This window comes from Eucyclogobius newberryi, unplaced genomic scaffold (assembly GCF_026437365.1).
Source record: "Eucyclogobius newberryi isolate DKJ021-1_F unplaced genomic scaffold, fEucNew1.0.hap1 SCAF_1, whole genome shotgun sequence".
Classification (NCBI taxonomy): domain Eukaryota; kingdom Metazoa; phylum Chordata; class Actinopteri; order Gobiiformes; family Gobiidae; genus Eucyclogobius; species Eucyclogobius newberryi.
The window spans coordinates 23,928,748-23,952,873 of NW_027315723.1; the positions used below are offsets into that span (position 1 = coordinate 23,928,748).

Below are 24,126 nucleotides of genomic sequence, written 5' to 3' on the forward strand. Positions count from 1 at the left end.
GCAGTGTAAAGGGTGAAGAGAAAGGGCGCGAGGACAGTGCCCTGGGGCGCCCCCACACTGCAGATCCGAGTGTCAGACACACAGTCCCGGGCTCTCACAAACTGGGGTCGGTCTGTGAGGTAGTCCAGGATCCACTCTGCCAGGTCATACTCCACACCAGCCGTCTCCAGCTTGTCCCTCAGGAGCAGCGGCTGGATGGTGTTGAAGGCGCTGGAGAGATCGAAGAACAGGATCCTCACAGTGCTGCCAGGCTTTTCCAGGCGAGAGAGAGAGCGGTGCAGCAGGGAGATGACGGCATCCTCCCCTCCGATGCCAGGCCGATATGCAAACTGCAGCGGGTCCATGGTTGAGCTCACGGTGGAGCGGAGGTGGTCCAGGACCAGCCGCTCCAGTGTCTTCATCAGGTGGGACTTGAGAGCCACCGGCCTGAAGCTGTTGAGGTCTCTGGGTCTCTGGCGCGCGGTGTCTTAGGCACAGGTACCAGACAGGAGGTCTTCAGACCTGTGGTACCACCCTCAGCTTCAGGCTCATGTTGAAGACATGCTCCATAACTCCACACAGTTCATCTACGCAGGACTTAAGGAGCCTGGGGCTGATGCCGTCAGGTCCTGCTGCCTTCCTCACTTTAATCCTCTTCAGCTCTCTCCTCACCTGTGCTGCTGTGACAGTCAGTGGTTGGCAGGGGGACTGTGTGCTGGGGGGATGGGTGAGTCCAGGTAAAGTGGGGAGCTGATGGTCCGGGGCGGAGAAATGGAAGAGGAACGGATGCAGGGCATTGTCCAGCTGTGGAAGAGGGAGCATGCAGCTGTGCAGGGGGAGGGGTGGGTGACCGATCAAATCTCAAGAAGTGAGCATTTAAATCATTCACCCACTGTAGGTCCCCCTCTGTCTGGGCAGGGGGGATTTTGAAGCCCGAGATGGTTTTCAGGCTCCTCCACACTCCCTGAATGTTCTTTTGCTGCAGCTGCTCCTCCATCCTCCTCTTGTAGCCGGCCTCAGCCTGCCTGATCTTCCTCCTCAGCTCCTTCTGCACAGTCCTCAGCTCCTCCTTGTTCCCTGACCTGAAGGCTCTCTTCTTCTCCTTCAGCAGAGCCTTCAGTTCACGGTTAATCCACGGCTTGTTCTTTGGAAAACACCGCACCGTCCGGGAGGGAACAGTGTTCTCAAAACAGAAGTTGAAGTAGTCCGTGATGCACTCTGTGATGGTGTTGATGTCCTCCCCATGTGGGTCGTAGAGCTCAGTCCAGACAGTGGGGCTGAAACAGTCCCTCAGAGCCTCCTCGCTCTCCGCAGACCACATCCTCACCTCACGGGACACCACAGGCTGCCTGCGCACAATAGGTTAATACACAGGCCTCAGATGTACAAGGTTGTGGTCCGAGCTGCCCAGGGGAGGGAGGGGGGAAGAAGAATAAGCCTCTTTGGTGTTGGCAAAAAACAAATCCAATGTTCTATTGTCTCTGGTGGGGCAGGTAACATACTGGGTGTATGTTGGTAGAACAGAAGAGGGAGAAGCGTGGTTAAAGTCACCAGAGACGAGGAAGAGCGCCTGTGGGTGCTGTGTTTGTAGCCCACAAGTGCAGGAGAGCGGTGCTTCACAAGCATATTCAGCATTGGCAGACGGGGCCACATAGACTGCGATCGAAATCACATGTGAGAACTCCCGGGGCAGATAATATGGCCTCATGCCAATAGCCAACAGTTCAATGTTCAAAAAGTACGGTACTCTTTGGGGGACATACTTAAAATGTCTGGCACCCCAGCTTTAATTATACTGTTTTAGTAAATACATTTCTTTATTATATTTTAGACATTCAAAGCTTATTCAAATTGTATTTATTTTTGTATTACTCTAGAGTTGGAGTTAAATGGGTTAATGCTTCGTTGCAATTTAAAATTTCAAAATGAGGAAACGTACCCTTCGATCTTTGGCATTTGGTTTTGTCCATTGTAACCTTTTAATAATAGCTTTATATTTCATTGTCTCTAGCAAATTAATGGATTTTAGATTGCATTCTATAGACTTATAGTTTAATGGGGATGAGTTAATCAAAATATTCAATGTTCATAGTGTGTATTGTAGTCTGATCTAGCAATGTAGGCATGATTTAGTAAGTAAAAGATGCTTGTGTGATGTTATGTTGAGCAAAATCTTTACCGGTACAGTTTTGTTTGCCTTTATTCTAAATTGTTCAGTTTGACGGTTTTACTCAGTCAGGTCACATCATTTTTGTAAGTTCCCTCTATTGTTTTCTAAATGCTAAAATTACCTTCCTACTTAATCAACATTTTGACCTTATCTTGCACTCAATGTAATTATGTCATCTTTGCAGATTTATTGCAGTTAATTATCACATTGTGGTTGAACATGGCGTGGCCCTGGTCTTTTCAGTCGTATTAAATTTCCTTGTATTCCATCCATCATTGTGCAAACAGTTTGATGTTTGCTTTAGATAACTCCAGTCGTCTGTGTTTGCTGCCGGCTTAATATCCGTTTGTAATTAGCGTCATTTTACCTTTCTGCCGTTCCTGCCTTTTGTCCCCATTCACCGGTGTTTTCCTTGAATTACATTCAAAACCTCACGGCCATGGTTTTGTAAAAAAAAAAAACGCAAATGAGTTATGAATCAGTCATCATACAAGTATTCAACGATAAAGGCAAGAGAGAGTGACCACTGCACAAAGCCTTCTCCAGCTCCTCCCAAACACTCTTACTGGGGTTCAGATTAGTAGATTAGTTTCTGCTTCTTCTTAGAGGTTTTCTCTGCTTGATGATTTAACCCTTCTCAAAAATACTGACATATTTTCCATGGCCACAGGATTTGTCTTTCCACATGGTTGTTTCAGAAATCAGAATCACTCACTGCATCAGTCGGGTAGCAAGTTGCCATAGTGCCAAAGCCATGTCATGAAGGGTAGAGGTCAATTGTGAGCCTTTTTGCACTGTGTTTTCAGAAGCCTCCATGAATTGTGTGAGCAAAACATTATGACCATGATTCCATTGTTATAGCGCCCCCGCCATCCCTAACATGATAAATCAAAATGGCCCGCCATCCATTTTGACATAGGGGAAAAAATAAACCATCCCTAAAACCTGGTGCAGTGGGCCAGCGCGGCCAGTGCGGCCAGCGCAGAAAAGTAGGAAAAGCTATAATTTTATTGGTTGCTGTGCGGGCGACGCGGCACAGCAACCAATCAGAGATTACGCTATAGTGACGTGCTACACACTACCCGAAAAAAGACGCAAAACAAACCCCGCAACAATAAACTAATATTTAAAAAATCCTCAAGATGCAGCTCTTGGAGCAAATAAAGATATTCACTCAACTCTGCTCACCTCTAAAGTATCTGACTATGATCTTCTATGATCCTGACTATGAGGCTGCCTGTGTCCAATGGATGAAAAGGCCAAGAAGAGTTGATGTGTCTAAATTATTATATTACTGCCTTCACACATTAGCTAAAACTGTACCAATTTTAATTACATACAGATTTTTTTTATAAAATAGTGTATTATGAAACAGTGCTTACTGGTAATTGATTCAAATGATTATGTCTTTATGTTTATTTATCATTTCCATGATTCCATTAAGTTTTGGTTAGCCAAAATTCAAATGTCTTGATGGTGAATAGGCCTATACACCATATAATAGTATGTTTAGGGTGCATGTACCTTTGGAAATAATGAAGGTACATTAAACCATCCTTTGAGGAAAATGCGACCCCACATGAGGCATATTTACCATCCCTTTAAAACATTCTGGGGTGAGCACTGGGGACTGTGAATGTCTCCTCTGTTGGATGGGATCTCACACTGATTTAACTACTTGCTTCCAATGAATGTGAGTTTGTAGACATTGTATTTCATCAATGAACTTCTCCCGGTCCAGGGAATATCCCGTCCCATAGACTTTGGTTATGGGTGACAGGTATCAGTGCAAGAACCAGAATAATCACCCTAAACGTGTAACTTGTGCCGTCACAGGTACATGTCATGCTCCATAGAACACTTTGAAACGGGTGAAGTAAAACCTGTAAAACACGAACGGAAACACTGCTCACGTCTGATGCTAAAATTAAACCTGGTGGTACAGAACTGACAGGATCTAAAAGAAAGAGAGGGACGAAAAGATGAGAGCAAGCCAATCAGCTAATGGCTCAGCTCTGGTCTGGTCTTTTCCTGGTCCACGGTCTCTGGACCCATCATTGACGTGAGTCCAGATCAGTGCCAAAAAGCCTGACGCTGCAAAACCAGAGCACGTAGACCCATCCACTCTGCAAATGTAATTAAATCATTTTAGTGGGAACACTGCAGCCCCTATTCAACTCCATTAGGCCAGTATTAAAAGGCACACTCGGGTATAGAAGGCAGTGAGTCAGTGAGTGATGGACGCCTGGGGAGCAAAGCCATTCACAGATATTATGTATTGAGTAAGTGTTGGATGTAAATCAACTCATGTTTGTTGGTTAGCTTTAGCGTCTCACAATAGTTTGTTACACAAGATATTGGTCCACTTTGGAGTGGATAAGGGCGGTCCATGGTGTATCCACTGTGCAAAAATGAACTGTACTGACCCGTTTTAGGAGTCTGAAGGGAGCCGTGAGAGATGCTAGTTTCCAGGGTGTGCTGGCTCACTTTGGGCCCACAGACCGGTTTACCGCAAAGTGATTGGAGAAGAAGGAACAAAAGAGAATGCAGACTCAGATACAGATACATTGCACCTGGAAAGTATTCTTCCACATTTTGTTATGTTACAGCCTATTCATTATTTACCTCAAAATTCTAAAAAAACAACAACAAAAAAACATAATGACAATGTGAAAGAAGATTGCTTTGCAAATGTATTAAAAATCGAAAAAACAAAAGCATGTGAATACTTTCCCGATGCGCTGTATAAATACAAAATCATTTTTCCTCACCAAACGCTGACTTGATCTGGTGACAAAGTGTTCCTTTGTTTCTTCCAGCAGCTCGTTTCTTTGCACAATTTAACCATAATTCTGAAACTAATAATATATATCATCCCTTTCAATATAAAAAACAAAACAAAACTGCACCTCACCCTCCGTGGGGGGTCTCTATTTATCACCCTTCAAGGTCGGGTCCTCTAAAGTATCTTTGCTGTTCATAGCACTGCACTTTTCTGGACCGAGATGTCTGATGTTTTTCCTGGGATCTGCTCAAGTCATTCCTCCAGTTTGGGGGTCACTGCCCCAAGTGCTCCGATCACTACGGGCACCACCGATACTTTCACGCTCCAGGCCTTCTCCAGCTCCTCTCTGAGGACTTGGTATTTCTCTAGTTTCTCATGTTCCTTTTTCCAGATGTTACCATCCCATGGCACTGCGATGTCCACCACCACGGCTTTCCTCTGACCCTTGAGACCACCTCTATGTCCGGTTGGTTCGCCATTACCATTCTGTCTGTCTGTATCTGGAAGTCCCAGAGGACCTTTGCTCGGTCGTTCTCCACCACCTTTGAAGGTGTTTCCCACTTTGTCCTTGGGGTCTCCAGTCCATACTCCTTACAGATGTTCTGTACAGATGTTCTGTTCTGTACACTATGCCAGCCACCTGGTTATGGAGCTCCATGTGTGCTGTCCCTGCCAGCATCTTGCACCCTGCAGTTATGTGATGGATTGTCTCAGGGCCCCTTTTGCTCAGCCTAGACCTTGGGTCTTGTCTGATGTGGTAGATCTGGGCCTCTATTGATCTGGTGTTACGTTAGCATACGTACACCTATTCACCATGTTCTCTAATCTGTTATTATTTTAAATTGCATTTTAAGATGAAATGTCTGTTCTTGGTCTTGGATTTTATCAACTAAATTTCCCCCAAAAATGCGACTTATACTCCAGTGCGACTTATATATGTTTTTTTTTTATTATCTATTATGCATTTTTTGGCTGGTGCGACTTGTACTCCGGAAAATACCGTAAACATTGTCTTGCCTGTATTTTGGTGTAGAAGTTTTCTCGGATGCATTCAATCCCGTCTTTTCCCTCTGTGGTTAACTGGCCGGCGCAGAATTTACTACGACGGTCTTTCTTCCATGGACCTCTAACCAAGGGCTGTGCACATGCATCAGTTTCAACGGACAGGATCCTCAGGACTGCAGATATCTTGGCATGCCGGTTCGAAGGACCAAATTCTGTCAGGGACAAACTCGACTCTTCACTGTAAACCTAAGTGTGTTTGTGTAACATACACAAAGACAGCATTCACGTATATGAATCATACGACCCACTTGAACAACATCACTTGTCCTCAGGCTCAGCTGAAGATTTCCCATACCTGCTCTGTCAGCAAATAATCACATGTTCAACAATGATAACTTACATGGAATAATTACTTTAACACAAACCGCCGTATTTCCAGTGATGGTAACTTTATTTGTTGAGCTGACAGACTTAGCACGTTTGCATCAGTAGTTTCCTCTTACTGACACACTGTTAGGACTCAATATATTATATTTCCTGTGTATTTTATGCATCAAACATTATCCAAACCCAACGTATTACATAAAAAGACAAACGCGGCATATAGGCACAGAGAAGTTTCTTGTTTACTGTAGCATCAGCCACTTCTCAAAGTGCTGCAAACTTGAAATTAGTAAATGAATCACTGAGATCGACTTTATAAAGAAAGAGTATAATTCACGTACAATTTAGATTTTGTTTGTAATAAAACATTGGTTAACACTACACTACACTGAAGGAACGCGCTGCTAGCTTCGCTAAACACACACCGGCATATCAACCACGCATGCGCAGCCAGGGGAATGCACTGATTTCCTGGGAATGAGCCAGAACGAGCCTGCAGGTGTGCACTAGCACGCAGGGAATGATTGACTTGTGGGAGAACTACTCGGCTGTCCACGCCACGAGGAAATGAGATTCTTGTCGCCAAAAATCCTCTATTCAACCTTTCATAATCAGTCCAGTTCATCATTTGGTGAACTGGACTCTTTGAGAACACTGCTTTTTGTTTTGTTTTTTATCACTGATGCAAATATATAGCACAGCATAGAGTTGAGCATACGTCTTGGAATTTTTATAGACCGTCACCAGACTTGTTGTGATCTTGTCAATCTCTGTAATGGAGCTCAAGAGTGATTGCCCACTCCGAGGTTTTACAGTACATTTATTTTTTTTCTCTATAGACTTCTCAGAAATATGAATGAAAAGTTTGAAAGCTTGCTGGGGACCTATCAACCATGGTAATCAACATTAAGGTACACTTTAGTGTTCAGTTGGGGAATTTGTCCACTGTATGACCCATTCTTCAGTGCTATTGGGGGGAAATATCAACCTAAACTTTGTGGTTACTACTGACAACTACAAGACCTATATTTTCATATATCTTCCTATACGTAACATTTTGGGGAATGTCGAGTTTTAAATGTGTTTGTTGACTCAAAAACAACAGTGGGACAAAGACGGTTAGCCTCTGTTGTGTCTTATGAAAAACTTTTTTTGAAATTTATAGTTCAGTATATTTCAAGAGTCCTGGTTTTTAGTGCTTGTCATGGTCCAACTTTTAATGGCTAGTTTTAGTTGTACGCAGCATTTTAAGAAAGAGCCTAATTAACTAATAAAACACTTTTGCTTTTTACTTTTTAATCCAAATGAAGACATAAAGGTCTGAAGTCATCATTTCTACAGATGCTGGAACCGCCCAGTGCTTAGTCACGCGCAAGTTTAGCTTCATTAGCGAAGAGCAGAGCACTCCACAGATTAAAGACCATTCATCAAAAAGGAACTGAGCCAGGTTCACTCACAAAGTGTTTGGGGTGCAAAAGACTCAACTTACACAAACCACACACAGGTTTTGTCTTTCTTTGGAAAACTTTGTGCCAAGTGCAGATTCTGTCCATCCCTGAATCCCCTTTTGCAATAGTAGTTGGATGAAGAACAATTTGTATGTTTAGAATCATCAACACTCAAGAATATTAAACAGTTTCCGAATTATCTTGAGCTTATACAAAGTTCCAATACTTTTTGCTATTTTTAATTCTCATTGTGGTATCAAAATTTGTATAGAGAATTTAGTATTTTCCTTAGTATGTAAATCGAATAAGTATAGTAACAACACTATTTCAGTGTTCTTTATATTCACATCCTCTGTGTAAAAACACTCATTCAGCCCATTCATCTCCAGAGTCCAAATTAAAACATGGCTCTGTATAATGAAGTCTGGTCTAATAAAGAAATCCTGGTTTGAAGGAATAGTTGTGTGTCATTGTGCTGTGTTCAGTGCATTTAGAGGTAGAGTAATAATCCCTGAGCTAAAAGCCACACAATGTCTCTCTCGACTGTTGTCCCTGATTAACGAGCCTGATTTACTGTTGTTAGGATGTCTCAGCTGGATCGAAACGACTGTGGGACGGGAAGTTATACTTCTCAATGATAGGAGGAAATCAGTGCCATATAACAAATGCACCTAAATTAAAGAACTGAAATAGGTTGTGTTCACTTGGCATCACAACATTCTAAAAAAGGTTCTGGCAGTATGGGTTTTTGGGGACTGATACCGATATAAGGGGGTTTGTAGCTGCCGATCTATTTAGTGATGTAGCCTTTTGCCTAATAATTCATTCTAAATAGGAAGCTAATTGGCTACATTCACTGTTATTCTGCTTTGTTACCATTTTATTGACAGTTTCTGCTTTTCAATAGACTTCCATTGAAGTGAACGCCTCCAAAAGTGCGGTTGGCCTAATTAATATAAGTGTGCAGTAATTAAAATGCAGAAACACCTCCTTCACAGCTCATTCACGTGTGACTTTGGGTCCAGCAAACATACAGCCATAATCACTTTACTGTAGGTTTATGAGAAGAAGACGTTTTAGTAACCAAGAAAGAACAATTACATCAAGGCATTTGCTACACTCACTGCTCAGATAGGCCAACTCTCAGACCACAATTCTTCACAAGTAAGATTTGAATTGCTATCAAAACGACTGTCCGTAATTATAGAGCTTTTTGGACCGTGCATGTGTACTCTTGTCTATAGCAACAATTATTTCTCTTACACTCACATTTTGTGCTTGTTATGTATTCTTGAGTTTGTACCTTAGTTCCGAGTCAGTAAATAAATCAGAGATTAATTTAAGACGTAAGAGAATCAAGCAACTGGCCCCCTTGATTCAGTATTGTACTAAATATTACGCCTTAATGTTGCAGGTCTTGTATACCGTACTACAAACACAGAAATGTGTTTTAAACAAACAAAGGCCACATACAGATATGAGTCGTGTGTTCGTCTCATCTCCTCTGAGTTGCAGATTTGGCACTGTGCGCTTACTCAGAGAACTGCAAAAAGTTGTTATAGGAAATACACGGCACAAGATGAGAAATTAGAGACAGCAATGGTTTAAAAAAAAAAAGAAAAAAAAGATATTGACTGTAATCAGATTAGATTATTATTGTTTTTGTAGGGAAAGGTTTCCTCTGCATTTGACCCGTCCTTCAACCACTGCCCCTGGGCCAACTGTCAGGAGCAGTGCTTGGCTTGGTCAGTACTACCTTCACTGGAGTACCTATCATGCATGTTTTTGAGTTGAAACAAACAGCGTAAGACGGGCGTAGCTTTTTCATAGACTTTTCCTGACATTTTTTTGGTTTATTGTGACAAGCGGTTTGAAACACATGAGAAATGCTCAGCAGACAAGAGGATTTAAGGATATTTCGTTATTTGGAGACTGTGATGGGAGTAAAAACAGACGACGACAGTGGGAGGGGCCACCTGTGTGAGTTTACAGATCAATAAAAAGATGCGAGCCAGATGAGTGTGGATTTATCCGTTTTCTACTCTTCTAATCATAAGTGCAGCTAATTTAATATCTACTTGGCTACTGGTTTTAAGTGTAGTGTTATGTTCTGACATCAGCCTGCATTTAGTGAATGTGCGGTTTGTGTGCTGCATAAGGTGACAAGGTTATTGCGGTTGACTGCACAGTCCATGTGTGTCTGTTTTGGTGCTTCTGCAGTCGGGTAGCCCACACTGGTTCTGGGTACATTTGGTGATTTACTGGCCGAATAAGAATCAAGCTCCTTGAATAAGCAGTGAGGATGCATGGAGATTATTGTAGGTATTGGGTACTTACTTTCATCACACACAAATGCAGTTACTAATGCAATACTTTACATTTGTGAATAAATATGTTAAAGAAGTAGTATGCTGATCAGGTGCGGGGAGGGAGGGCATCTTGTTTGAATCGAATGCTTTGCCTTGACTGAATATACATCCCTCTGCGACACAAGCATAAAAACACCTCTCGACATATATTATATCCTTTATGGTTAAAATGGGGTTAAGTTGTTTTTGGAATTTCTGAGAGCTTTTATGCTTACGTAGTGTTTGCGTTACGATAACAATTTGACCTCGTATTGATCCCAGTACCAAATCCACTTTTTGTTCCGGGAACGTCTGATTTACAAATGAATCACTGATATAAAGGCACCGCTACCTCAGTCAGAGTTCACTGAGCAAAGAATGTATGGTGCAACGTACATTCAATGCACTACAGAATTTAAGACAAACAAACTACACCATAAAAAATCTACAGACTAGGCCGTTTATATGTCTCTAAATTGGATTAGATAGTTGTATACAGTCATAGTTGTAGTCAGTCTACACCAGGGGTCCCCACACTTTTTGACTCGAGGGCCACATTGGGTTCTAAAATTTGGCCGAGGGGCTGGGCCAGGAAAATATGGTGTGTTTGTGTGAACTAATGAATTTGACCTGTTACTTGTAACAAAGCAAACAAATGCAAGGCACAATGTACAAATTGTTTTCCAAATGCATTAAATAATGATTAATTTAATTACATTTCAGTTGAATAAACATAGCAGGAAAACTGACCTTCGATTTCAGTGGGAACAGTGTTGTTGATCTCCCTGTTTTGCATCAAAGTCTGGTGTAAGTTTTGTTGTGGCAATTCTCAGGATCGATCCTTTGGTGTTGGTCAGTGAAGCTGGATCTGTGACGGGCTTTGTTCATGTTCATGACACTGAATGTCTCACATATGAAGGTCGAGCCAAACAAGACCAGCATCTTCTGTACGTCCTCCGGAGGTTTGGAAACGTGGTTTTGTTAAGTGAAGCATAAAAGTTGGAGTGTTGGACCGTTTTTTTAATTGCATTTCTTCTACCCATAAATGATCTAGTAGCAACAGCATAGAATTATTAATATCCAAAAATAAAAAAATATTAATAAATGTCACCAGAATATGCAAACATTTTGACTTTAATGTTCAATTTTTGCACTTCTGTCCTTCTCACTTCGCCAGTGGTTGGACACGTTGTCCAGGTTGATGCTTTGTTTGCTTCTTGCTGTGACTTTATGCTCATCAACTGCTCCAAAACGTGCCACTTCAAGACCATTTCTGGATGATATTATTCATAAACTAACAGGGCCGCACCTGTCATAAACGCAGGTGCCCACGTTGTAACATGAGATATTTACACAGAAATGAACGCAGTAGTGATGCATCTTTTGAACCGGGGCTCTCGTTGTGCACGCGGCGCACCTGCTTAGTCCTGCTTTTGACCCGCTTTAGAACAAATCACAGCTGTCTCTAGTGTCCCCTCTGTCCTTGATGACTCTGTGTGAGCTGATTTACCTGCGTCTTCACATCTGGTTCATCTGCTCCTGAGCGCGTACTCATCGAGTGAGTTTTACTGTGACATGAGATATTTACACAGAAATATGGTCCAGATAATGATGCACATGTGTCTTTTGACTCGTGAGTCAGGTCTGGCCAAGAAAGTCTCATTTACACAATAGTGACACGCCAGTTGTCTATTGAACGTGCCCGCGGTCCGCGCTGCGCCTCGGGCCGCGGTCCGCGCTGCACTGCAGGACTAATGAGACTAATTTCTCAGTGAATATGAGTCTGATTGTAATAAAACACACAGCGTTTTGAAACTAAAAATGTAGAGAACACGACGTGTCCCCTGGACAGTGCTTCTACTGTCCACTAGAGTCTTCTTCAGTGTGTCAAACCTGCTTGATTGGCCCCGGTGGCCGTTTGTGGTGAATTTTATTTTCTGCGCGTCATAGATTTTCTTGTGCGCGCACTATGTGCGAGCAATTGCGCAGGCGCAGCTTAGAGGGAACAGTGGCCATCTAAAAATATATATATATATATATTATATTTTAATATAGCTTGGACAAGCTTGGCGGGCTGGACTTGAAAGGCCCACGGGCCGTAGTTTGGGGACCACTGGTCTACACAATGAGATAAAACATTCCCATTTGGAGAATTGTGTTTAAAGTTCAATGTGCACTGTGGGAAAGTTTGATTTTGGCAAGACTTGCAGGCACTCGTTTGTTGTTCCTCTTAAATTAAGTGGATACAAAAGATGTTTTGTGGTTTTGCTCTGAGCAATGACCTTAAATGTGGTGTGCTGCAGTCAGATGAGAGTATTAAATTAAGATACCCTTCGGTTCATCAAACATTTAAAAAAGTTTTTTAAACCATCACAGAACACATGCTAAATATGTCCAAAAGACAAACATCAGGCACTCACTTGGTCTGAAAAAAAACTAAAAAGCCTTTATCACATGAGAAGTGGATACATGAAAAGCACACCAACGTGTTGTGGCTTCCTCAAGCCTTCTTCAGCGTGTGATAACAAAGACATGCGGTTAGAGACAGGGCGTTACCGCAATTCTGGAGACAAGAAACTAGAAATCGTTTGACGTATTGACCCAGCAGTTAGAAACATTAACATTGTTACTGATCCTCATCATGATAATTTGTTATTAAAATAAATGAAAAAAATAATAATAACAACCCCTCACCCTACCCTTAACCCCTAACCCCTCACCCTAACCCCTAACCCCTCACCCTAACCCCTAACACTAACCCTAACCCCTACTTCTTCTGGTTAAAACTTTGTTTTGGGATAAGCTAACTCATCCTGAAACAAACTAGACTGTGCAATCTATAAGTTTAAAAAGTTTAAACCTAAAAATAAGCAATTATGTCGGGTCATAGGAGGAATCGAACTAAAGATTTCCTCAGCCCCAACCCGTGTCTCTAATCGCTGGGCCAACGCGTCAACGTAATGCCGCTGCGAGACAGAAAATGTTTCCAGAATCGCTGTAACGCCCTGTCTCTAACCGCATCTATAACAAAGATGGCTGGATGACAGTGCCTCCTCTTGGACACCGGGGGCAGTAATTGTCTTTTTGCCAGGACACTTGGTCTACATATTGGAGAGGCACTAGGGGACAGCCAAACCATTTAGGTCTATAGAAGGGTCCCAGATTTTAAAAAAAGTAGATTGTTAGTTATGTTGAAACTCATAAGTTACAAAAAAGGTCAATGTCCTCATTCAAGCTTGGGTCAAGCCAGTAGGCCTCCCTTTGCTTTTAGCATAGAATCTTCTGGCCTCTGGCATCCAGTGTGATGACTTCACTGCCTGATACCTTTAGGGTGGAGTCATTTGAGTGATGAGCTTCCATGTGGTGTCTTGCCATAGGCTATTTTAATTGTTTGGATGCTCAGAAACTCTGTCTCAGAGGAGTTTGGTGAGGCCCACATAAAATCATTGAAACATTGAAGGTGGTACACTACATAGTTGTGTTGCAGTTATTAAAGCTGGTAATTGAGAGTATCTGCAGTGACCACAGATCCCCTTTGGACAAGAGCCATGTGTTGGATTTGGTTGCTGGAAAATAACTCCTCACCAAATTGTCTTTGATGGTGATTACAGAGGGCTAAGGAAAAGATATTTCCTGTTATTTATAACAGAGAATCACACATAATTATGTCCCAGTATAACTTGTATTGCCTCTTTACTGTAGCACATCACAAAATTGCACTGCTTCTTGTTTGGATCTGGAGGTGAGCCGATCAGTCCTCTTCTGTAATAGGGCTCTACTGTGAACAGCTTCAGTCGGTATCCCCTTTGTATGAAGCATTCTTGCATATTCATTGAATGGCTGATGAATTCTCAGTCAGAGCCACGAATGCGTCATAGCCTCTATATCTGGCAATAAGGAATATTTTCAAATAGCCATGCGGGGTAGAAACTTTCTGCGTGCAAAATTGTAGTCTGCTGGTTTCCTGAATATTGAGTTGTGTACATGTTAAACGCCAAACAAGTTGAAGTTTCGTTGCTAACCAATTCTGTGTATGTATTTCCAGATTCTGGGATTTTGGCCTTCCTCAGCCTCTCCTGGAGACAGTGGAGCATCACTCAGAGTTTGTGTGTGGATTGGACTTTAACCTACACATCCCCAACCAGGTACAACCAATCACCTCACACTGAACCATGAGAAAATAAACATGACACTACTTCACCCATATTGCCTAGAAAAAAACGCTTTGAGTGCCTTGAAGGTGGAAAGGCGCTATATAAATACAATGTAATAATATTAATAAAAGTATATATAACAATATTTGGGCCATATTTTTATTTTTAGTCTTTAGTTTCACTGCCCCTTCTGCTTATCGTCACTAGAAGTATGCTAACCTTTTCTACAACATTGTATTCCATTTGCAGAAAAGAGGACCATGAAAGCACAAATTGCTTTGAACTGAGACTCATCATAATAGTAGAATAGTAGTAAAATAGAACAATTCAGGGATGCCATATATTACATCGATGATTTGTAAAGTCTTTACAGCCTTACAGCCTTTACAACAGAGAATGTAAGAGCTGCTCCTGTACTCCAGAGACCAGCCCAGAGCTGAAGGGCAAAGAAATAAGTGTTCCATAAAATATACTGTATGTAGTTTTCATCTTCTATATTACAACCTATCTCATAAACTAGAAAATTAGACGGTTTTGTTTAACCTTTATTTGCAAGGGAGTCCTGGCCAAGACAGCTACACAGATCATTCATAAAGTCAACACACATTTAGAAAATCACAGGTAAAAGTGTTTTTTAAAAAGAGCTATAAACCATATTTCCTAACTTTTCAATACAACCACTTGATCTCCGGTTAAGCAAGAATTCCATTCATTTCAATGGAGAGTATTGCCATTAAAATATACTGATATAAAGTACGTTTATGTTTTTTTCATAAAGTTCCACGTGGGTGTTTTCTAGATTCACTTCCTCATTAGACTCATTTCTCCGTGAATATGAGTCTGATTGTAATAAACCACACAGTATTTTGAAGCTTAAAATACAGTGACCATTGTCCACTGACGTCTTCTTACAGTTTGTCAAACGCTTGCGCTTCCTGCTTTAGTGCCCCCCTGTGGCCACTAGCCAGTAAAAATATATAAATTAACAGGACTGCTATAATGACCGCTGGGTTCAAAATGTGAGGAAAAAGAACGGTACTTAATCTAAATAATAGTGATATTTATTTTGTTAAGACATATATAGGGTTACTGATTGGATCATAATTTCATCTTAAACTAGGATTTAACCAAGAATTTAACATAGACAGGACCAGACTTAAACCAGGACTAAAACTGGCCCAAACCAAGCCTACATTAGAATTAAACGGGGCTCAAACCAGGACCAAACAAGTACAAATGTGTAAGATTCACTTAATCTATACCTAATTTACCTGTACGAGTATCATATTTTGCCCTTGAATTCACCACTGTGTGCAATGTAACATAACCTTTCACTGTACAGTTTACAAACTTTAGGTACACATCAGTTTAAGATTTAACAGCCCCATGTGAATTTACACACAGTCCAGTAAAGGGGGAAAACCTTGTCTTCAACTCTACAAATATTTGACTTTATCTGTTATTTCCACTATATATCTTTGCAGAAATCATGCAGTGGACTTCCTTGAGTTAAAAGGCTATTTTTATCTCTCTGCACAGTTGTAGTTTTTGCTGTATCTGTTGAAACGAGGCCATCCATCAGTGTGTTGGGGCGATCTCACACACAGCGCTGCTCTGTCACACATCGGGTTAAAAAGGCGCTGGTTGAAAAGGCCACTCGTGTCGTGTTCACTTTCCTCTCAGACCGTAGACAGATCTGTGCTGTCCCTCTGCGTTTCAGGAAGAAGTCAGAGCTCAGTCACTGGACAAATGTGTTGGAAAGTCTCGGGCCGAACAAACAGCGGGTCACGTGGTCGTTGTGCATAGCGGTTCTGACGGAACGTTGTCAGAATTCTCAGCGTATCGCGTAAATGATAATAATCGTGACTATTCAGGTCACAATATACTCGCAACAACTAAAAAGAACGACAATCCGCAAATGTATTTATCTGCAGTGCTACTTCTGGGCTGTTCCAATATTCCATCAAAGTTTATTTTATTTCTAAATCTTTTTTAAAATTTTACTTTCTACTATTGCTTTTTCTTACACCAATTATGATTCTGTTCTGTTAGAAGAACATTAAGTATTTTCTATTCAACCTATACTTCAAACTATGAAACTTAAATACTACTAATTGCTAAAGGGCTTTTTTATTTATTTGTGTTAAAATATCTTAACATTTTAAATCCAAAAGTTATATTTCTTGAAGCTGGCTAAAGAAACTAAATTAATGGAAACGTAATAGATTAAAGTACCATTTAGGATGTATTGTTGTTTTGGTCATGGTGTCAATAACTGTGAATAATCGTTCGATTTTAATTTTAAGTTTAATGATGAACACACTCTTAGTGGTTGAGTTCTTTACCTTCTGTGTACTTTTATTCAGAAGACTAAGTTAAGAAAAATAGGCAAGTATTTGACTAAACTTTTACCTTCAGTTGTAAACTATTTAGTGTTTACAGCAGAGGCAGATGAAATGGTTCGTTACCGTAACATGAGCCCTAGAGCCTGAGACACCAGAGCATCTCTGAACACTAGAGCTGTTATAGCCCATTAACTACAAACCATCTTCTTCTGACGTACCATTAGCTCGAGACGAATTTGTTACCTTCCGGGCAGCAACAGTTGGCAAACCAGTGCATTTGTGGGTATTTATTTTTTATATTAGATTTTCTGTCCCGTATATTAGACAGGAAAGGACATTTTAAATGGGGGATGAGAGAAAGGAGGACATGCAGTAAATTGTTTGACTCCCAGCGTCAGGAATGGAACTCACCAGACTGCATATGTGTGCTGTGCCTTAACCACTCGTCCATCTGTCTATCAGTAACTAAACTGCATGGGTTGATTTATATTTATTGCCGTCTTTCTTATAGGTCTGCCTGCTAAAACATACACAATTTGGGTTCAATTGTAATTTTTCGACGGAGTATAAGGGCCAACCCCAAAAATAAAAAGCGCTGCACTACGAGAATAATGTCATTAATTAATGAGAAAAAATACGTTAATTATTGAGAAAAAAAGTCGAAGTCAGAAAAAAGTCGTAAATTAACGACAATAAACTCATTAAATAACGAGAAAAAAGTCATTCAATAACGAGAAAAAGTCATTAATTAATGAGAAAAAACTCCTTAATTAATGAGAAAAAAGTCGTAGTTTAGGGGCCGATTCAAAGTGACGTGAGCAGTTCACTTTCAGCACCACGGTCAGGACGCACAAGAACGGGCTTGGATGAGTTGACAGTTTAGAACTACATAAAAGCTGCAATAGATGTTAAAGTGTTTCCTGGCCTTTAAAACAATGTCTTACGTGTGTGTTTATTACAAGACAAGACACTGCGTTTAGCAGCACCTTTGCTGTTACGCATCATTCACTGACAGTTGGATAAATGCTTTACTTTCTCCATGGTGCAGCCGTAGTGCATCATGGGCTCAAACAGCCGTGCTCCGTGCCACAGCTGCCTGGAGACAGGAGGAGCAGCCTCTCTGTTATATTCACACATTCTCTGCTCCTCTAAGTTCTTTGTCTACGTGGGCACTTCAAGCACAGTCACTCTTCTTAGGTGCTCATTGTGTGCTCTTAAGTTTTATGCCCGGATTCTAACCTTTTGTCATCCCTTGGACAAACTCGGTAAAACACAACGTAACTCTGTAATGCATCATCCATACATCATCCATACATCATCCATACATCACCCATATATCACCCATATATAATCCATACATCACCCATACATCACCCATACATCATCCATACATCATCCATACATCATCCATACATCATGGCATGAGCACCAACACCGGAGTACGTCATGTTACAGGTCCATGACCTGACATGGGGACACTGCACTGGGGAAATGATTGTTTGTGATGTCTAAAAGTCCCGCATTATAAAGATCGATATCTATTGTGGGCTTTTGTTTTTACTTTTAACCAAGCGCCATTTGCGTCCTGGCGGTGGTGTGTTTGTGTAATGAAGACTCCACAGATGCATCTGACTCAGAGCAGATCAGCTTCATAGCTTTAAACACAGTTCATACAAAACAGAGCTGTTAATGGACTGTACCATTATGCAACACACTAGAGCCCGTAACATGGGGCTAAAAGTGAACCGCGTATCTGACTTTATTATCTTTAAATTATGAGACTTTTCTTGTTATTTAACGAGAATAAAGTCATTAATTAGGCCTGAGCGCCACAAGCTGGCGAGAGGCCTATTAATCTCGTAAGGCCGTGCTTCGGCTGCGAAAGTGCGCACATAGTGCGCACGAAATCGAGCGCGAAGCGCTCGCCCACTTCCAAACACTCACTAACGCACTCCTTCACTCATGCACGCCCCGTGCATACTAATTAGTAGTAGGAAAATGGAACATTACCGTTGTGCAAAAGTGCGCACTAAATGAGCACTTTACATATAAAGCACTCATTTGCGCTAAGTAGCTCACGAATACGTTCCCCATCTCTTGCATGTTCCGTGCATATAAGCATGTAATGCAAAAATTGAACATTATTACTGTATAGAGGGCCAAAAACACAAAGTGGGCGGAGCCCACTCAAAATTAACGAAAGTACCCGTCAGTGACCAGGGACCCACACCATGAGGTAGAAAAGCGCGAGCGCTTTCCGAAAATGTATAGTTTATGATATTTGAAAAATGGGAAACATTGTTTTCGCATCGGAATATTATTCTTTCTTCTTTCTTCTTTCTTCTTTCTTCTTTCTTCTTTCTTCTTTCTTCTTTCTTCATTCTTCTTTCTTCTTTCTTCTTTCTTTCTTTCTTTCTTTCTTCATTCTTCTCGGGACCAACCCCCCTATTTTTCACCCAGTGAACATTGACGAAAAGTCACAAAAATTTGCACACCTCTAAAAATCGTGCCTCTCTACATTCTGGCTATTTCCCTTTTCTAAAATAAAAAAATTGGCGCGTCAGCGCCCCCAAATGTACCAAAAATGTATTGAGATAGGAAATGACCCAAAAAAAATCTGATCGTAGAATCATGAAATTTGGCGCAGAGGTAGATGGTGACAAGAGAAGTAAAAAATATTATTACGGCAACGCCGTCCACCCAACCAAATGTCGGCCATATTGGTTCAAAAATGGCTAAGCATGACTCGGGAGTTTTTCCAAACGTCGTACTTTTACAAACTCCTCCCAGGGCGTTGGCTCTAAAAAGCTGAAATTTGGTGAAAATGTTACTGAGGAGTGGGACATCAAAAGTTATCCAAATTACATTGAAACTTGAAACTTTAGCTAGAATTTCAGAAATCTCCCAAATTTAACATTTCTGCCGTTTGCGCAGATAAAGTCCGAATTGCGTCAAATTAGAATCAGTTGTTAAACTCTTTGCCCTAAACCAACTTGAAGTGAAATAAATTAATTTGGCGCCACAGCGCCCCCTACAGATTTTATATGGAGGTTAAATGTTTTGTTTTGCGAAATTATCTGAAATTTGACACAAAACTCAATTTTAGCATCCCCATCAAAAAAGTCAATGAGACCCATGTCATAATTGTTACGGCTTTGCTGTAGCGATGACCGAAACCTCCCATGTTATTCCAATGGGGAAATCACCAGAACATGTTTACACTTTATACTTTCACAAACTCCTCCCAGGGCGTTAGCCCTATCAACGTGAAATTTGGTGAGACTCATCTTCAGGGGTGGACCATCAAAAGTTATCCACATTTTTATTCAAAGAGTCACGGTGTCTGTGCGGCAAAGCCGCACATTTTGCTAAGAATTCAAAATAAAATTGCTTTTTGATGGTAAAACAAAGGGGAGAAGATGTGACAGCGTCACAGATTCAGCAGTAGGCGTAATAAAAGGACAATTGCGGCGTGGCGGCGGCGTGGTGAGGGCCGATCATTGCCGCTTGCGGCTATATTTAATGACATTATTCTCGTTAATTAATGAGATTTTTCTTGTTAATTAACGAGAACAAAGTCGTTAATTAATGACTTTATTCTCGTTGTGCCCCGCATTTTTTGGGGGGGGGGTTGGCCCTTATACTCCGTCGTATAATTTAAGCTAGATGTAATAATAATAATTGTTACTATTATTATTACAGGTGTTATGATGTTGGGCCATATAAAAGTAACAATAATTCAAATAATGGTAGTCACAGTTCTGGTTTACTTAGTCCTAGTCCAGGTTTAGTTCCAGGTTTCCATTATTACCGGTATGTTGTTTGAAAGTATTGCGATACACAAAAAAATGGATGACAAACTAAACCAAAGGTTAAGGACTGGACCGACATTAATTTTGCAAAAGGAAGTGGATTACATTAGGACTAAATTTTAAAATGGACAAATATGTTGGATTTAGGACCAATTGGGACAGATATGCCGGCCTGCAAATTTAGGACTACTTGTATGTTGACTCTCTGCGTCTTGTTCTGTGTTCAGTTGTCTTGTATATTTTTTTTAAAGAAAGAGAGAAATAACTTTGGATATTTTAAAAATGGAAAAAAAAGAAAACAAAAGTGTTGCGATACAGCATTTTGTATCTGTAGTTCACACGGTGGCACCGATATGTAATGTATATTCTCTGGGACTAGATATTACATAGTGGACTCCACTGTAGGATTTTAGGTAGTTAAGGTTCATAATTTATTTTTAGAATCTTGAATCTTGTCCAGCAAAACATCACTCAGTCTCATTTTCTGAAAAAGATCAATAAACCGTAATGATTTTGTGTGGTTTAATAAACAAAAATATCAAATCAGTTAGTTATACATTTGGTTACACAGGCTATGCCTGGGCTCAAATTAGTTAAAGAAAGGCTGGTGTTAAAAAATAAATCACCTACTTTAATGCCAGACTCTGCAGATTTCAGCCATTTTTGGATCAGTCTTATGTGTCTGATGGAAGGAAACGTAGCTCGCTCAGACGTGGATCAGGGGCCCCTGGCTCTTTGGGTCTTTAACCGTCTGCAATAGACGTGTGAAATATAGCAATTTGAGAAAGTTCTCCATCCAACTTGTCCCATGGAAGGAGAATAAAGGGATTTTGGCTGCAGTGGAAGATGCAGTTCACCACAAGGGTCAGTCAGGTCTTTGGAGTCATTTGGTGAGATAGAGGTGTTTCCTCTCAATACGTTGCCTTATTGATATTTTTTTTTACCACCCTAGTTCTGAAGTGGTGTGTTGATACACCCTTTGCTGGTTTAGACAAGATTAGACAAGATTTAGAACTCGATTTAGAACTCGATTAGTCTTGGTTGGAAATATTGTTGATGGCTAGCGGCTTTGACAACAAAATGCTGTTTTTTTGGTCAGCACTCCCATGTTCCTTTTTATGTCCGGGGTCACCACCATTAACCTATCTGCGATGCCCAGGTGACTGCTTAGCACATCGCACTTCTGTCCCCCAATAAGAAACTAAACTTCAACATTTTCCACAGATTGTATCCATAGTTTTACAACCCATTTGTGCAGACATTACTTGGACTATTACTTTCAACAACACCTAAAACCACACCAACCATGTCAAACCGTGATTGTTTTTGTTTTTTGTAATGTGTGTTTTATCAGTAATGTCCTCAAAAAGCCACAGACTGGAACCAAACTCTCAATATTGTATTTGCAGCATGTTTGACTTTCAGGCCATTGTTTTTTTTTTTTTTTTAAAGAGTCAATTTCCCCAGGTCCAAACAGCTTTTGAAAGTAAAGTGATAACGTTTAGTCCTGGAGCAGCCACTCAGTGATAAAGTAGGCCAAGGAGAAACTTTCTGCAAAAGCGTGGGACAAACATAACTACATGGATTATTTTGAACCACCAAAATGCAAAGAGTGAATACAATAAAATACTTCTTGCTTAGTTTTCTTTTTATACAGATCCAAAACATTTTAGTACAAGTTGTTGAAGTATGCTACTCAATTTAAGAAGTTTTATCCTGTGAAGCCTTGTGGGGTGTGCTTCCTTCTACCGTTACATCCAGTGAAAATCCCTCATGACGTCGCTGAAGGCTGCAGTGGAAACTCTTATCAGAAGAACATCCCAAAATAACTTTTTAACCAGAAAGAGGGAGGATTGAGGGACATGACGCAAGCTCTGCTGCCAAATTTCACCAACGTCACATGTCAAATATTTCAGTAAAAATCCATACAAGAGCTGACAAATAATCATAACGCCAGATTGTAAATCTTCTTTAGAAATAGTGTTTACCTCTTAATTATAGTAACCAGTTAATCCAGGCTACTTTTCCCTCAGTGCTGGATTATGGTGATATTATATATATATATGCATTCTACTGCCACAGTCTTAAAACCTCTGAACTTGTTTGCTTGGTGATTCGATGCAACACAAAACATTAAAACAACGAACAATGAATAAGTCATAGTAATAAGATATCAGATAATACATTTAAACAAAGAAAAAACAGCTGTACAGATATAAATATGTAGAAAGTGCACAGTGCAGTGAGTGATTAAATTATGGTTAAAGTGACAGTGTTTAGGAAGTGTTCATGAGTCCAACGGCAGAAGTAAAGAAACTGTTCTGGTCCGGATGGACCGTAGCCTCCTTCCTGAGGGGAGTGGCCTCCTGCCTGAGGGGAGTGGCCTCCTGCCTGAGGGGAGTGGCCTCCTGCCTGAGGGGAGTGGCTCTAAAAGTCCATGTCCAGGGTGTGAAGGGTCAGCTGTGATCCAACCTGCTCCTCCCATTGTCCTGGAGATGTACAGGTCCTGCAGAGATGAAAGTCTGCAGCCGATCACCTTCTCAGCAGAGCACACAATGTGCTGTAGTCTCTGTTTGTCCCTGGCTGTGGCTCCAGTGTACCACACGGTGATGGAGGAGGTGAGGATGGACTCAATGATGGCCGTGTAGAACTGCACCATCATCTGCACTGGCAGCTTGGCTTTCCTCAGCATCAATCTAACATCAACATTTCTGTTAGATTAACATAATATTGAGATACTCAATATTATGTATTATGTATTATATTGATTTCCACACATGATATATATATTTTATATTAATACTATATAGTATACCAGTGGGAAATATATACAAATAAATAATAAATAAATTGAAAGATTTGTTTTGAAAACATGCTAAATTTCAATATTAGGATTATTGTCTATAAAAATTTCCTGCATCTTGTGCGTAATATATCATTCCCCCACCTCATGAAGGTTTATAAATCATGTTGCCACTTTTTATTGCTGTTGTAGTGAAAAGCTGAAGGTTATCAATACTCCCGCTCTGACGGCGTCTTACCTGCTTATTCTCACTATTGATGATCTGATGTTGGTCTAGTTAGGGACAAATTGCTTTGTCTATAAAACCTTAATTGAGGTCATGAGCTCTGAGGAAGAATGTTTTCATGTTTTCAACTAATGACTTCACATTGATATGCCTTCTTTTTTCCCTTCATGTTCTGAGCATTGGTATTGGATCACATGCTCACTGCTGGAATAGTGTGTGTTTACAAGTCCAATTTTGTCTGAAATTAATAAATGAAATAAATAAATAAAAGAATAAATGAGCAAGACAACAAATCTTATACTTCCCGGTTTTGCGATCAATAAAGATGGTTCATATTTATTATAATATGCAAATATTCGCACAAATTGCTGCTTTTACAATTTACAGTTAGGGAAATATACTCTAGTACAATGGTTCTCACACTCCAAGTACCCCCTAACACTGGCAGGCAATTAAATCAGTTTACTATCATTCTATATTGTCAATTATCACTATTTTATATTATTGTTTTAGTCATAATGAGATCCAAAAAACAATTATTGAGGTTGTAAAATTACTTAACAAAAATCATTACTTTCACCTTGTTTTTAAATCTGAAATCAGTCCAACTCCCCCTGGTCGGGAAACACTGCTCTAGTACATCGACTCTCATCTCTATTCTTAACTC

General features: G+C 40.6%; 1 protein-coding gene across 1 annotated transcript in view; it reads left to right on the forward strand.

Annotated features, from left to right (window-relative positions):
- The window catches only part of pex7 (peroxisomal biogenesis factor 7), a 66,524-nt gene that overhangs the window by 36,313 nt on the left and 6,085 nt on the right, over nt 1-24,126 (forward strand). The window contains exon 10 of the mRNA XM_072440588.1: nt 14,165-14,264. Coding sequence (XP_072296689.1) covers nt 14,165-14,264 — 100 coding nt within the window. The remainder of the gene's footprint in view (nt 1-14,164; nt 14,265-24,126) is intronic.